This window comes from Rhea americana, unplaced genomic scaffold (assembly GCF_003343005.1).
Source record: "Rhea americana isolate MKP2758 unplaced genomic scaffold, rheAme1 scaffold_462, whole genome shotgun sequence".
Taxonomy (NCBI): domain Eukaryota; kingdom Metazoa; phylum Chordata; class Aves; order Rheiformes; family Rheidae; genus Rhea; species Rhea americana.
In genome coordinates, this window is record NW_028186604.1 from 95,858 (window position 1) to 112,347 (window position 16,490).

Sequence of the window (16,490 nt, forward strand, 5' to 3'; positions counted from 1 at the left end):
TTTCAAAAAACCTTCACAACTACTTCCTTAAAATAAACCGGTTTGGAAAAGTCAGGAAGAGATCAGCGTGTAACTGTCCTATTCAAGCTCGTGGAAAGACTCCCATCTACCTTCAATGGTTTTAACTGGGAAATAGTCTGGAGAGCAGCATCTTCAGCAGGATGAAAAAAATAAGGGTCATAGAAAATAGAATATATCCTCAACAGGTTACTAAATTAGATGCCTGAATATAATCAAGGTAACAGAGGAAACAAAGTATAAAACTTTAGGAATACACATAATGTGAATGCATTCCTTCCTTCTGATGAGGGCCGGCGTAATGGTGCGAACAAGAGAAGGGAGAGGTTCTTGCTTCTTTTAAATGAGTTTAATAGGTCCTTAAGGATTTGCTAATCTCAAATAAAACTAATTTTTATGTCCTGTTTGTTCTGGGAAACTTTACAATGAATGCAYAGCTAGTTAAGATTCACTAGCTAAAAGGCTGAAAGAGCAACTGAAGGAGAAAGCGAATACCTAAATACAACAACAGCGAAGTGCTTGTCTTCTTAGCTCCTCTGTACTCCTATGGTTAGCAGGCATTTCAAACAAATCACATCTCCTGGAGAGATTTAAATTGGAATCTCTTTAATAAAATTGTGAAACTTCACAGTAGATATAACAAAAGCCCTTCAGCAAATAGTTTCTGTCCTCTGAGAACACCAAAGATGGACATTTTCAGAGACACCAGTGTCTCTGAACATCTCTGTTCTCTGTGCAGAAAAGAGATTTGAAGTCCCCTGTTGTTCTAGTAAGTTTAAAAACATCTCTTTTCCACCAGATTTCGGATCACACCTTCTCTCTCCTGCTTGTAGCCACTTTCAGGCCAAATCCTACGGGGAAGTCTTTTCAACCTTGAGCAATCATCTGGTCTCTGACGCATTGTTAGTTGGAAATTACTAAAGCAGTGCTACGGAGCCGTGCTGCGAACGTGACCCCCCTCTGCCTGTAAACACACTTCAGCAGCCCAAGCAACCGTGGCCTGTTACCATCTTTTCCCCAGTGCTTCCCCAGGGGTCTCATTTGCAGGATCTAGCACTCCTTGTTCAGCACATCCCTCCAGCAGCTGGCCCCACGGGCCTCCTCTGCAKCCATGACACGAGGCACAGGTCCTGSAGGAGCCTCMCCAGGAACACATATGGATGTGGCTGGAGATGTCCTCCTGGCAAGCCCTGGGGCACCCCATGGCACCCTGCACTCCCAAGGGTTGGGTCTTTCGGTCCTGCAGGTAGGGACGGCCCCAGCTCCGGGTCACRGGGCCAGCGGCTTGCAGCAGGTGGCAGCCCACCTCTTCCACTTACCTTCCTACCTGGCAATGGCCTTCCTGGTCCCCCTGACTCTCAATTTCCCTCTTAGCCCAGTGCTCACACCTACCTCCCCACGTGCAATGGGTGTACCACTTACATGACAACACAACAGCACAACGCCCCAGCACCAGCATCTAGGCCGCTTCTGGAGTTTCAAAGTCACGTCAAGTATTCCCATCCCAACCTACGCTAGGCCTGGGCAAAACAGTCTCGACTGGGGGAATCTGTACTTAATTTAATTTAATTTATTGTCGATCAACACAAACTCCTAACCATTGATTCAGGTATTGAGGTAAAGAAAGTGAACAAACGCTTAAGTAAACACCTCTCCTTCCCTCTTGCTCCTCTCAACTTTCYTTGTTTTTGCTGTGGGTTGCCCTCAGCTCATCTCAATTCCTCGGTGATGGCGACGGGCAGCACAGGAGATTGGGGTTACGAGCATGATGGTTTCTGCCACCAGTCCCTGCGTCTTCCTGGGTTTGTGCTACTCCTCGCRGTCGCTCAGTGTTCCTGCTACCGGGGCATTGTGGTCTTTCAGAGGTATGGGTCATGGTCTCCTCAGAGATGCAACCCTCTGGCACGTGGGCACCGCTTTCCAGGAGGACATCTCCGGCTACATCCATTGGCAGCCTCTGCCTCCGTCTGTCTCCTTGAGCATCTCCCTATGTTTCTCCTGCCACATCTCGTCATGCATCTCCTACCTCTCACAGCTCCCACTCTTTCTTAAATCTGCGTGAGCAAAGGCACCAGGTGCTCCCTTTCAGGCTGACATTTTGGCCAACACAACACCCTAATTTAAGCCGGCCCCATGTTTGCTTTTACCTATGCCCCAGAAGCCATCTTCTTTGGTGTCATACATACAYTGAGCACAGCTTATCTCCAGATTTTTGCTTGTAGTGCCAACTATGAGCTACAGGTTACAAACTACACATTAACACTCAGAGAATCGGAAGGGCAAGATAAAAATCATCCACTATTCTACATTACCCCAGTCTGCACAGAATTGATATCCACTATTTCGGACAGCTTGGAGATGTTCAAAATCGGTCCTGTAGCACTGAACTCTAGCACAATCAGTTCTAGATTATGCAGGGTAATGGAAAGGGCTGATAATCTTGATGAATCAGTCTTTACGAACTCAAAAAAAATCTTTTATGAGAAAGAACAAGAGAAAAGAAAGGCTGGCGATACTACAAACAAATTCCCAATGCAGCGCAAATCCAAACTGGTAAATCAAATTGCCCCAGACCTGACTAGATGAAGCAGCTCAGGTCCAGTATTGCATGATGCCGTAACCAATACCAGCAAATAATCTAATAAATTTTACTGAATATTTATTAGCTTAAGTGTAGCACCACCTCATGTGTACTGCTACGCTGCCTTTTCATTTAGCTCAGATATACTTGCCCATGAGACATACTTAACTTTGCCATGAAGATGACAACTGATTATAGCTTTGCTGCACAGGCTTCCTGCAGATGAAGAGGTAAGACTGAAATATAAYGAAATCTGTATAATGTCAGCTGAAGGGCAGTTTTGTAAAACTGCTCCTTTTTGCTTACAAAAACCAATTCTTTATTCTAAGAAAACCAAAATGCAGAGGCATCTGATCGCAGCACAGACAACACTATCGCAGAAAGGATGCATGAGCCACACACTTTTCTTAAAATAACCCCCCCAATCCCACATACACCCTTCAATCATGAGYGCCGAGATGTCATACCTAGCACAGTACCAATCTTATTGGTCAAGACAGAATCCGTCTGATCAAGCCAGCCTCCACCGCTGAGACCTTCCTTAAATTTGATCAAGATAGATGGATTACTCAACAGGACCACAAGAATTCTCATGGCTGCTGTAACGGTGGTGGAATGGAGGTGTTCTTCCATAAACATCATAATCCAATCAAAACCCAGTGTCTTGACTAGTTCTTCACATGCCCTAATAAAAAAAAAAAAGTCACATGCTATAGCATTTTTTTTCTCTTACTCATGTCCTCCACTACAGAGTAAACTTAAAGAAGATCACAGAAATTTCAGGTCAATTCAAGAATAGACTGAATTCTTAGYCAAGCCTACCTTATAACAGGAAATGCTGCTCTGCAAGTCTTTCTAAACAGAACCCATACACTGATGTCAGTATTTGTTCAATGGAAAGGGACGAGCTACTGGGACGGTTTGAATTGTCATGAGATTACTCCAGTTACTGCTTTTGATAGGAAATCTGAAATGCTGAACTAGAATTGTTTGTCAATAAATTGTAATTTCCAAATACTTTTGGTTGAGCTATACACAGGTATAGAGCTTCCATAGTACTATCGGATCTTAACTGAAATGATATCACTTGACTATCTCACTTCTCTAAAAGCAAAAGCTTAGTTTTTGACACATAGTATTTTCTCTACAGTCACGTATGAAATTACGATAAAAGATTACAAAGAAGTATGGGAGAAAAGTAGAGCATTCCAAACCTAGCTCTCAAAATGAAAAAAAATAAAAATCAAAGTAGCCAGACATCTAAACTTCTCATTGCCTCCTTCTCACTCATGGTCCTCTGTCCCTCGAAGTTTTGAAAACTGACAGAAATAAATCTCCCAAATCTAAAATATATGTTCCTCTCTTGTAAAGCATATGCTGTTATTTACTTATGTTGTTCCTAACTTGAAACATAAGTTACCACTAATTCTGCTACTATGCTGTTAAACTTGTCCAACTGTTTCGGAAAGATTTGAAACAAAAACAATTAACGCAATAGATCAAAAATATGTATTATTTATACCTGTATCTCCTCCATACTATTTGCTACCACAGCTGGGAGTATAAAGCTGAGGTATCATGCACTTGATTTCTGTTGGCATACCCAAAGCTATTTCAGCAATACCTGTGTAAATAGGTTCAAGAGTTCCTACAGAGTTACATAATATAGCTAGCAAATAAAGCTGGGCCAGTATAATTCTCCCCCTTCAAATTAAAAATCATATCTGAAGGTTTTGTTTTTGTTTTTCTTTTCTTTTCTTTCTTTTTTTTTTACTTACTGCAAATTAACAGTTGTCTTTTCTTTAGATGTATACAAAAGTTTCAGAAGAATATCCAATAGCCTGTTCCGCAGTAGAATAAGATTAGCAGACACAAGCCCTCCAAAATCATCCTCTGTTCCTAAATAAAGCATAAGTAAAAAAAAAAAAAAAAAAAAAAAAAAAAAAAAAAAAAAAAAGTAAAATTAGCTTTTAGGACTTGGATGTTTCAAAGGCTATTCATAAATTCTATACATAAGAAAACACAGTAGGCTCCCAATCAAGTCAGCAGAAAACTAAAATTAGCTTTTAGGACTTGGATGTTTCAAAGGCTATTCATAAATTCTATACATAAGAAAACACAGTAGGCTCCCAATCAAGTCAGCAGAAAACCATACTACAGTATAGGCATGCGGCTACGCTTGACGTTGTATACTGTGCCGAAGAACGCACTGCTAGCTTAGGCTCGGTGCCCCAATTCATCACACAGCATTTGGTCAGTTTGAAGCACKGGCAGAAGAAAATCACAGCTTCTCAGACAACAATCTAAAAGGAAGGCAGTCTAAGCCAGTCACTTCTGGAAGGCAGAGCCATAAAAACAAAATACACTGTACTTGGAGAAACATTCTGTATTAYGCAATCTGGAGACAAAACCCAAGAAACAAAATCAACATCTCCCAATCYCATTCCCATGTAAGAAAGAAAAGGAAATAAATTTTCTTCCACGTTTCACACAGATTCTGCAATCTCATCGTCAGCTGAAAAGCACATTTACTAGAAAACTGCAAAGAAAGTAACAGGCTAACACATGCGTTGCAAGGGTCACTTTACAGTTGTTTTGTGAATTCTTATTGACTTGAGAGGAGATTTGCAAAAGCTAAATAGATGCATTCTGGCCCAGAGTCCTGGACTGTCCTGTGAAGTCACAGACAGAAAAACAAGGCATCTTCTATGGCAAAAATACAGCGAAACTCCGGAAGCTCAGTAAACTAAAAATCTTGGGTCCTTTGCCCCAAACKTCCCTCTCCATTCCTACCACAGCCTGAATTTCTTCCCATGTTCCTCCAATGGCTCAGGGAGCCAAAAAAGCAGAACAGGTTGTGGTTAGTCTGGAGAAACACACGGCCGGCTTGCAGCTGCTGCCCAAAGAGCATGCGGTRACCGAGTTTCGCCTTGTCCTTACTGGGAACACCAATCTGGATCTCTCCCCAACACCTACTCACTGTTTTGCACTAAGAGAGCCGGAATTTAATCATCTTTGAGACTATAATTAGCTAAGTGTTCAGAAAGCAATAGGGATAATGATGAATGAACAGACTGCCTAAACCTTGATCTTTAGAAGACTGGAGTAAAAGTGCTAACTGAAGCTCATTCACATTTTTTTTCCTTTTCACTCCTGTCCCAGGCTACCAGTATATTCACAAGACATGTAGAAACACAGTGCCTTTTGGCACCCAATCCTAGTTATTTGGTTGAAATCCACTAGTGGGCTAAAAATCTATCATTAGGTAAGACTGAAGAGTAAAGAACAAAATTGCATAAACTCTTTTTTCTTCAGAAAACRAGGGTAAAAATGTTCTCTAAATACTTAAATTTAAGTATTCTTGAAGGACAGCTAAGAAACAACTATTTTTTTTTTTTTGTCTGAAAACAAACAGGCTAGACTAGTTAATTCCTTCAATTCCTCCACACCTGGAGGGCAGATGTGCCTCACCATCCATCTTTTTTCTTTTTCTCCCTCCATAAAGCAGAGACACACAATCTGAGTKCAAGGAGAGAGTGGAAGAAGTGGAACAAAACACGCAGTGTTAAATAAAGGAAAACAAACAAGAGAAGGTTACTTTTGCACTGCTTAGCATGCAATATTGAAAACTGAAGTACCATACCTAACCCAGAGCAAGGTTATAACAAAACTAGAATATTGCTAGCAATACTGCTTGTTCACTTCAAGCGCTTAAGCACAGGAGGTATCACAAATTACTTCACTTCTCCTGCTCCAAAGTCATGCAGTCACTTACCACTGTCAAGTTTTTCTTCATTGTTTATTTCCATGACTACAAACTTCTCACAGACTGCAAATGTAGGTAAAGTGGAAGAGATGAACTGTCCAAACCTTGACAGATACAGAAAAAACATCATGCATTGATGTGACAGATGCACTCTCACCTATCAATAATTCACTTTTAATATATGACTAAGGAGAGGCAGGTACCTAAAATGTCAACTTTCTCACGGCTGAAGACCGTTGGAAATGGCCTCCAAGTAAAGTTACTAGACAAAAAACAAATTAACGTATGAACTGGACTGTTAGCACACAAGTCTGCAAGTAAGGGATCCTTAACATGCTAAGATTCAAGAAGGGAACTGGGAGATACCTCCAAGTCCTAGTAAAAGGAACACCAGAAGTTAMAGGAAGAAAAAATATTATTCCCAAACCCATCACACCTGAACAAACACAACATCAAAAAATATTGACAACATTACTGTAATCTGATATAAAATTTATGCCTATAGTTTGAGATGCTACTACTATAAGGCCATGGTCTTCAAAAACAGGACAATGATGTGCTGCACAAAGAAAAGAGAGGAAATATATTGCCCATTCCTTCTGGAACTAACCTGAAAGGTCCCCAGCTAATCTATCTTTTCCAAAGTYATCCACTATTTTTACTTTTTGTTTCCAGGAAGGAGAAAACAAAGGTACCTGGGAACACTCGGATAAGCATGCTACGCTTCTTTCTCCCCACAATAAATTAAGCATAAAATCTATACTATTTTTTCTTGAATAATTTTTGTCCTGTATAATTAAAAYGAAGACAGGTAAGAAGTTTGGTTTGATGCTTCTGATACCTTTAATTGTACTGAAAGTAAGAAGCTAAACACATGCCTGCTCATACAAAAAGAACACCTAAGTAATGAAAGAGTCTACCTATTTCCATTATAATGAAATAGGAGAAGAAAAGATTAAATTATCAAGGAAGTTAACACATTTAAAAGCATTTCAAATATTCCTGTTTATGAAAGTTATATTAACAACTGCAGCTCACATCAGTCATAATTAACAGTACTATATTTGACAGCCTTAAATATTTTTYTACATAGCATTTATTTAGAAGAGTTCTTGAAATAAATCTTTTGGGCAAGAGTAATCAAAGCTGCATTTTAACAGGATGTATCATTACACTCAATTTTAAGCAGAATGTTCAATGGTATTTCAGAGAAGTGCTCAGTGTTTCACATAAGCAGTGAGGCTGGAATACAGCCCCACTGCTACTTGCCTGGAAAGCACTAAGCCAGTTTACCAACCATGGTATGACTAACCAGTCATACTTGTTTAGACGTAAACTGAATTTAATATGCAAATCTGGGCATTAATACGATTATTGACTGTGTCTAGCTCAGTTATTTATTACAGAAAGAAATYCAATACATGGGTCTTTCATGTTAATCATTCCACAAGAGGATTACCCTAAGTATTCTTATGCAATATCATCAACGTAACTAAAAATACAAAAGCCAGCATTAACAGAAACGTGGGCTACCTGAGCAAGTCATAGCTGCTAGGGAAGCCTTGAAGCAAAAAGCTCAGCACATTACTAATTGCAGCAATAGTGGGTTGGGACAGAGACATATCTCGAAGAGTCAAGAGTAGTCTTGGGATGAGCTGGAATTCTCTCATTAATTTGGCGTTCTTCGCTGCTTCACTGAAAGAATAAACAGACGAGGCAACTTAAATGTGGAGCATCCTCTACATATTACCTTATTCTCTAGGTTTCATTACTAAGTCAGMATCAACGCGTACCTGGACTCCGTGAGAAGTTCAATGAAGTGCTCAAATAACGACAGATGAAGCTCATAGGGCGCATGAAGCCAGACCTGAAACACAGAACAATGGTATGTTCTACACACAAATCCACTTTCAGACTAAAAGACGACACTCAAGATTAATATGCCAGAGGTAACCAAAGGCTTGAAGAGGTTGAAACAGTTCATCTACATTACTAACTATTCGCCTGTCTGCTGCGCTCAAAGCTCRTTTTAAAGGTTCTCAGTTGTTTGTTCTTCGGTTTCAGATAAACATTAAATATGCATGTAGAGACTCAAGAAACACATAGTGGTACCAAAGATTCTCTGTAAGCATATCAAGCAGATAACTTAAGAGTAATTGAAAAACAAATTCCGCACTATCTAGACTTTTTTTTTTTTTTAAATAAGTGTTTAAAGTGTTTAAGATAAGTGTTTAAATACCACTGATTTCAAAGGAGTTACTGGGGTTTAAAGTGTTGAAATGAGATGCTGAATCAAGCCTATTTGGCTGAATGAAGATTTTCAATTTGTAAATTAACTGAATACTTTCTGCCAAGATTGAACTCAAGGTCTTCAAAGATAATTGYTTTTTTCTTTACGCAGCATTTCCTGTACAGAGTTTTAAATGATTTAGATCCCCTACAGTAAATCAACTGTTCAATCAATAGAAGCAATAAGACATACAAAAGCCAGAAAGTTCAAAGTTCTGGCTGAAAATACTAAAATTGACTTGCTATTGAACAAAGCATACTGAATTTGAGCTCTGGGGCATAAAAAAAAGGCTTAAACAAAAATTTTCTTGCTTTTGCTTCTCTTCTAATCTTCTAATYTGAAATGATCAGAACAAATCTTTCATTTTCCCTGTTCAGCATAAGAATAAGAACATCTAAGTTATCTAATGTAAAAGAAATGTTTGGGTCACTGATTTCTGAAGAGATACTTCTAAAAAACAATCCAGAAAGAATGACTTTCTAAGGCTTTTTGAAACTTTCTTCTTAATGACGCACAAACCCATTAGTTTCATTTATTTTTAGTACCTTAAGCTTATTCATTCTCCAGTTGTTCTCTACCTTCAGGAAAAAAAAAAAAAAGACCTGAACTAAACAACATAAAGTTGGATCTTTCATATGCTAATAGCTGTCTGACTGAATACATAACCTTGATGAAATTTCTCAGCTGGTTCCTTTATGGGGAAAAGAGGAATCTTCAACAAAGTATTCATGACTTGGTGAAGATCTTGCTGTCTGTGAGAGGAGTTGTGGCTGTGATTAACACCCTTCTCTTTGCTCCACAGTTCATCTAGCTTAAGACCTCTACACCACAAATATTACCTCATATAGAGGTGGTAACTTCCATCAGGTCTACGTTTAATTTTGTGAACACAAAGTCAGTATTATTAAAATAAAATTTTTTGTTAAAGAAACAACAACTAGCTTTATTATACTGAGAAATTAACATTTAGACATAGCACAGACTATTTCAATATTTTATTCCTAGTTTCCGTATTATATATCAAAAAGAGCAAATTGAGTTGGATAACAAATTCYTTCTTTACTAGACAGAGCCACCTCTTTTCACTTTCAGTTTCTTTGTGCCATAATTGCAGTGTATTATTTAGCTTGTCAATTTTTGAGGGGTGGGGGTAAGTGTTTTAATTACCTTTAAGCTCTCAAAGAAGTTAACAAGGCCATGTGTTTTTGTTAAAAGAAAGGCTATATTAAGTGCCAGCAGTCTTTTTGTATACAGGACCATTAAATACAGTGTCCAGGAATTATTTTAACTACCCAAATGGACATCTAAAACCAGAAAATGGGTAATTCCCTGTCTTAAAGTAATTTGAAACAGATGAACATATGCTGTTAAGTCAGTATGTGGTAGCTGGATTTTTTTATAAAAATCACATGAGAACCAGAATAGTTTTATTCAGTCCGTGTTAGACACGGATAATACAAAAGGGACAAACAGGACACAATCAGTTCTACACATTATATAACACTGCTTTTCAGGCTCTATTATAAAAGCATACAATTCCGATTTTCTCTRCTTTCCTTCAATGACAGCCTTCTTTCCTATTTCATATCTATCCCTATTCCATTTTTCATAGGTTATGCAAGCAGAATTTTAACTGCCTTACTACTAACTTTGCAGGCGATGCATGGTTAAATTATTTCAACTCGCTGCATTGAAAGTTCTTCTCCTACTGCCATTTTCAGCCCATCTTTTGTGCCCCAGTATATTTATTGCAATAGAACACTTGGGTGGAAGAGAAAACTACAAAACCTATCTTCTAAACAAGAAGCAGGTACATCTTTGGTATCTATTAATTATTTCTACAGTTATAAAAGTCATTGCAGCAGGAAAAGATATCAACAACCTTTGTGCCAAGCTACTTTACTGTATCATATACAAAAAATACTATGTTCTCAGGATAACAACATAATTTCTTGTCATTCAATATTTAGGGTAGGTCATTAGGAACTGAATCATTCACTGCTCAATATCAGCAGCTTTTTGCGCAGCTTTACATACTTCAAAATCACAGAGCAGATCCTGGAAGGCAGTAGAATTTGGGATAATGGAGGTCTCGTGCCCACTATCGACAGTTCCCACCAAGGAAAAGGTCAGATGGAGGATGTGACTGTTCAGAAGGGAACGTTTCTTCTTTAACAGCATTGCCAGTAACTTGAACAAGTAAACAAATAAGAAATTAGTAGCCTATGAAAACGCAGCCAATGTTATCTAAGCAAAATAAAGCATGGATGAAATGTCTATSTTCCTTAAAACACCAGCTAATTTTTGAGAAGACCCATAAAGTGCCTCTGAAACTTGATACTTTTGATGAAAAAGCTTGAAAATGGCATTAAGATTGATTAGAAAAAGGCTACACACAGGGCTGGAAGGATACCCTCCAGCTCATAAAACACCTTCCGTTCTACATTGCAGGCAGCATCCAGCCCTTGACTATCCATACACAAACCTGCTTTCAGATTAAAAAACAACACTCAAGATGAATACACCAAAGGTTACCAAAGGCTTGAAGAGAAGCTTGAAGCTGTTCATCTGCATTACTATCACCTGTCCCCTGTCATCCAGCCCTAGGTACACATACCTAAGATTCTCAGCCCCCTTGCAGTTACTCACAGTTTAAGACAGCATACAACCCCTTCCCACACAGCTCTGCTCCCGGACAACAAGTGTGGATACGGCAGACTTAAATAGACTTGTCTGTGCCCCTTTAGGGCTGCACATGCAAGTGAAGAGAAGCATCCATCACTACATAAATCTGAAAAGGCTCGACTGCCACAGATCTCTGGCTAGTCTTTTAGGACATGGCAGTAAGGTGTCTTAAGTGATTAAACGTGGTTTGTTCATGGTTTGTGAAGACGATCATTCTTGTCCATCACAGTCAAAATAAACTCACTGCAGGCAAAAAATTYCATCTTTCACAACAGCCAGTTTTTAGGAACTTTAACCCTGGAACTGCTGTAACTATTTTACACCACACAACAATAAAGATGGTATCTGAGGCTTTCGTTGCTAATAGTCCTCACTACCTAATCTACATCCCTTCCAGTCTGTCTGTTCTTGATAACCCAAGCCCAATTAATTCCCAACTCTTGGGAACCCCAAGATACCCTCCAAACCATTATGGCATCCCTGTACATACTCTTCTACCCCTCACATTCCCTTTTACTTCTGTCCCATTGACTTATCCTCTAGAAAAGCAAAACAGAACAAAATTCAGATCCTCACTACTCTGTATTACCCTAGGCATGACCGTGGATGCCATTCTGTGTGTCCTCATTTCTGCTCTAAGTTGTTGTAACCTGGGTCGGGAAAGAACAAATTGGCAGATTTACAATTGCTGTCTCTTGTCTTCTGCCAGAAACTCTTCAAGCTCTGAACTTCACCATTTTCTCTGAAACTTTAATAAAGAAATGCATATTTGGGGACTCTCTCCTAAACCATGTTGTTTGCTGAGGTAGAAAAGATGATGCTTATAGCGCAAGGAAGATGCTGTCTAGATCTGCTGGTCAACAAATGCCAATATCTGGTACAGGTTGCATAGGATAAAAGTTTTTTGCAAAAATATACTAGCAGGCAGCATAAAATGGCTTGTAAATATGCTGCCCAAACCACAGWCTGAATTTTTAAGTTTCAGTAAAGCTGTCTTAATGGGAATATAAAATTCACTGGTCACAGAAGGATCTTTTCACAGTTCAGTCAGCTGATCATTTTGCATAACTTATTATGTAATTCTTCTTTGGGCACAAGGAAAGCAAGGACTTAAACCTGAAAGYGAACAGCATCACTGGCTATAAAGACCAGACTCCTCAAAATAATGGTTACAGCAGCCTACTTGCTTGTTTCCCTTCAGATGTCCATATCCTCTTCTATTGCTGGCAGACAACTGAGACAGAAGCTCCTGCACTTGCAGGAGTAACATTAATGGAAAAAGAATCTGTGCACTGTGTTAGCGCTCTTTCTTGCTATTAATGAAGTGATAGTTTCAGCAGGGCAACTAAATGAGTGCAACTGATTAGAAAAACTTTCCATTCTCTCTTTTAAAGGCCATCCTAAACACCGTGTTTACGCTATTTAGCCAAGAGCACAGTAAACTTAAAACAGATTATTTCAGTTACCATGACACGAAAAAGCAATTCTCGTGGGAGTTAAAAGGACAGACAGTGAAATTCAATCTACTAGGTCTGTTTTAAGACAATCTTCCCCCCCCCCCCCSCCTTACCTGATAACCTCTGATTCTTTCCATTTCTTTGCTGGCTAGTGGATTGCTCTTTACCACACAGACCAACGCCTTCACAGCTGCATACAATCCTTCTACATCTGATGCCATGGCTACAAGCCCCAAAATAGCAGCAGCTCCACCTATGTACTGYAGTGTAGTGGCAACAGGCTTGGGGACAAACGTTCTGACTCCTGTGCATGGGTAGTGAAAATAAACTAATAAAAACCAATACTTTCTTATTCAAAATCATTTAATCTAAGTAACCTGCATTCCGGTATTGCTTTGTTTATTAAGAGAATATCACTAGATGAATTATGATCACCTCAGGAGAAGGAAATACTGCATTGCAAAATAGTTCCTGAGTTAACAGAAACAGTTAAGTATATTTTTATACTGGTCCTCATTAAACCAAAGCAAGTTATCTTGTATCAATAAAAAGAGATCGTACGTCAATAAACACAAAATAGATTATGTACATGATTATTATGTGTGCAGTACACTGTCAAACTTATCTTCTAGATCTCAGTTCTTATATACGGTTGATTGACAATGCTCACAGATACTAATTATCCAACACTCACCCAAATATCCTATCAAAGCTGCACCAATAGTGCGTGCTGGTCCATTCAGATGCCCTGCTGAGTTATGTAGCAATTTCACAGGTGTGGCATTTTCATGAGAAGAAATTGCCAGCTGAAAAAAASAAGGAAAACAAGGAAAAGGGAGGCTGACAGGAAGGTATATAGATATCTATAACAACCTACATATTTTTCTCCTATGATAAAGGATGAGAAACATAAGAAAAAAACAAATTATGCTAGAAGTCATTAGAACATCCTCTAGAAGAAAGAGGAATCTTCAGTCTCCAAAKTTTAAAACTGATTAATCAAACTAACTTAAAGAAAAAAAAGACAACTGATAGTCCTTTGTACAAATAATTAATTCGAAGAAAAAATGTAAAATTAATATTCAGGTTTTCAATCTGAAAAGAGGATTAAGTGATCAGCTTTGTTCAACAACATTATCTKAACTTATTCTATAGAATTAACAACTGTTATCTACATTAAACAGCCAAGATACTTCCAAAAGGGGGTAAAAGATACACCTTTCACTAATTTTAAAAATAGGAATAAAATCTAGGAGYACAGTCTCCCTCAAATACTTAAAAAATAGGAAAATAATCATGGGTAATACTTCTACTAAGCACTTTATTCTTATTATAACATAACATTCCTTTGAGCAAAATCACTTGAATATAGGTAAAGGAACAAAAGAAAGAAATTCTTGAATGTTAAATGGCTAATTTCACACTAACAAGTATTACACACTAACAAACTTATTTTCAAACATACCTGTTTTGCAATGGCTTTACTATCCAACTTGTTGTAAACTTTCCTTATTTTTGCCACGGTGAATGAAGAAACTGAGAGTGCATAGAGACCAAAAGAGACCTTCTCTTCTGGTACCAAAGATACTGGAGACGAGTTGACTCCTTCCGACTTAGAATCTTTGCCTTAAGGACACGAAAAAAGCTCATTTCAAAAGTAGTACTGTTTTAGTGGTCAGTTTTAAGAGTAACATATTAAGTAAATTATTCTGCAGAATAATAGTGGAAGAGACGTTTCACAGATGGCTGAGATTTGGTATTGCCTTTGTGTATTTGCTCACCTTACCCGTGCACAACTTGATGGCAAACAACTTACGCAATGAAAGTACTAATTAAAAWTACAAGGCAGCATATGACACACTCTTTTTAAAAGATCTACTCTATTTACCCTCAAWAGTAGCTAGTAGCCTGTGGCTTGGCCACGCAGTACAAGATGTGGTTCTTCCTCATCTGAATTTTTGCAAGAAAAATTTCTCAATTTGTGTCTAGGCAAGAGGCTGTTCCCTTCCCTCCCTTCATCTGAAGGATGTTCCCTTGCCCTCCTTTCATCTGAAGGAGGGCAAACAGAATAGCCAATAAATAGAAAAGTAATTGTCCATTTGCATCTTGGTCTGTGGTAACACATACATTAGGCTTTACATAATGGCTTGCTAATAAAACCACCTTTAAAAATGGCACAAGAGATGCAAGGATGTCAGGGCCTTCTGGTCCTCATTCAGTGAAGAGGACACATAGTCAAATATAACTTTTTCCATCGACTGCTCCCGAAGTGCTTCTTAAGAAGCACTGTGAATGCCATGATAGACAGTCGCCTACAATGCTCAGAGGAAGCGTGCAAAGCTCAGCACCTGAAAGCTTAGGAAGGAGATTTGCTTCCACATYATCTTTCCAGGTCAATGGTTATCTGCAACTCTGGTGAAATACATTCAAAGAATTTAGAAAGCAGAAAAGTGTCAAGGTTCCTCACACTGAAATGAGAAACTAGGTGTCTAACTAACGTGTTGAATGAGGGCKTAAGTCTCACTTGACAGAGAATTTCTGATGTCTCAACATTTCTTCAAAAATGAAATCCTCATTCAATCACCTGCTCACATGAATGCCCCGAGAACACTCTTCTATTCCAGCAAGTGGATAAAGGAACCCATTTCCCTGAACTAACTGGTCTTTGAGGGGTCTTCGAAGACCTAAAATATATCAAGTTTTTCATTTTGTGGTTTAAATGTAGAAAAAAAATACCAGAAGAGCGCCACCTTGCTTACTGAAAAAAAAAGAGATAAACTTTTTGGAAGAAGTACTGCATTGGCAAATGATTCAAGTCAGCTACAGTTCCCTCTGAAAGGGCAACAGTGGAGGATGGCAGGGCTCTTCTCCTCTCCAATATCCCCCCAAACTATCATTATGTTAAGGAAAAGCAAACCTTTTGGGTAGGGAGGCTACCTCTGTCAAATCCCTTAAGGTTTGGTACGGTGCACGTTATATGAACAGAAGCCCAGCCTCAACTAGAAACACATCCTCTGTTTTAGTTGTGCACTACTCCTGAAATACAATGAAAGGAAAAAGCTTGTACAGGTTTAATACGTTGCCACACTCGGAAAGCGCAACATGTTAGGAAATGAAGAATTCTTACTATAAGTTATCACGGGCTTTCTGGTGAGCATGGTCTTAGCATAAAGGCAGGAGGATTTTTTCTTCTCAGAAGTGAATTAACAAATCCATTCATGGAATTTGACTTGGCTAATTTTGTAATAAATCTTTGTGCAGAGACAGTTTCTTTAGGATATAACATAGAGGCAGGAGGAGGCAAAGTCCTTTCCAGGGGAAATTACCGCTAACTAGCAGATACCCAAACCTAGAGTTGCTTGCTAAGTTTGACTAGCTGTCAAAAGAGCAAGTATGTCACGGAGAGCTGTGCATGAAAAAAATTCAATGGCCTAAAGCTTCTGGCTCGAGACATCCAAGGAGAACTAACTCGTTTTTTATGATACTTTAGTCTTTCACAGCCTTGATCATTTACATTTGTGTTTTTTTCTGCCTCAGCTCTAAGAAAAGCATCTAGTATGAAAGGCATGATTCTGCGTGCTCCCTACATGTACATTTGTTTCACTCTTCGCTCACTGCCCCCTGTCCTGAGGAGGTAATGGTTTCTCTCAGGAAAAACTGGAAAATATTATAGTCCTCATAAGAAAAAAAAGA

At 38.8% G+C, this 16,490-nt stretch overlaps 1 protein-coding gene across 3 annotated transcripts in view; it reads right to left on the reverse strand.

The window, feature by feature from the left end:
- WDFY3 (WD repeat and FYVE domain containing 3) overlaps window positions 1-16,490 on the reverse strand; it is a 145,895-nt gene that overhangs the window by 49,510 nt on the left and 79,895 nt on the right. For all 3 annotated transcript variants that reach the window (XM_085316344.1, XM_085316343.1, XM_085316345.1), the window contains exons 21-29: window positions 14,263-14,423; window positions 13,492-13,603; window positions 12,911-13,101; window positions 10,693-10,845; window positions 8,159-8,232; window positions 7,899-8,060; window positions 6,375-6,469; window positions 4,378-4,498; window positions 3,067-3,284 (exon numbers count right to left, since the gene is read on the reverse strand). In XM_085316344.1, coding sequence (XP_085172470.1) covers window positions 3,067-3,284; window positions 4,378-4,498; window positions 6,375-6,469; window positions 7,899-8,060; window positions 8,159-8,232; window positions 10,693-10,845; window positions 12,911-13,101; window positions 13,492-13,603; window positions 14,263-14,423 — 1,287 coding nt within the window. The remainder of the gene's footprint in view (window positions 1-3,066; window positions 3,285-4,377; window positions 4,499-6,374; window positions 6,470-7,898; window positions 8,061-8,158; window positions 8,233-10,692; window positions 10,846-12,910; window positions 13,102-13,491; window positions 13,604-14,262; window positions 14,424-16,490) is intronic.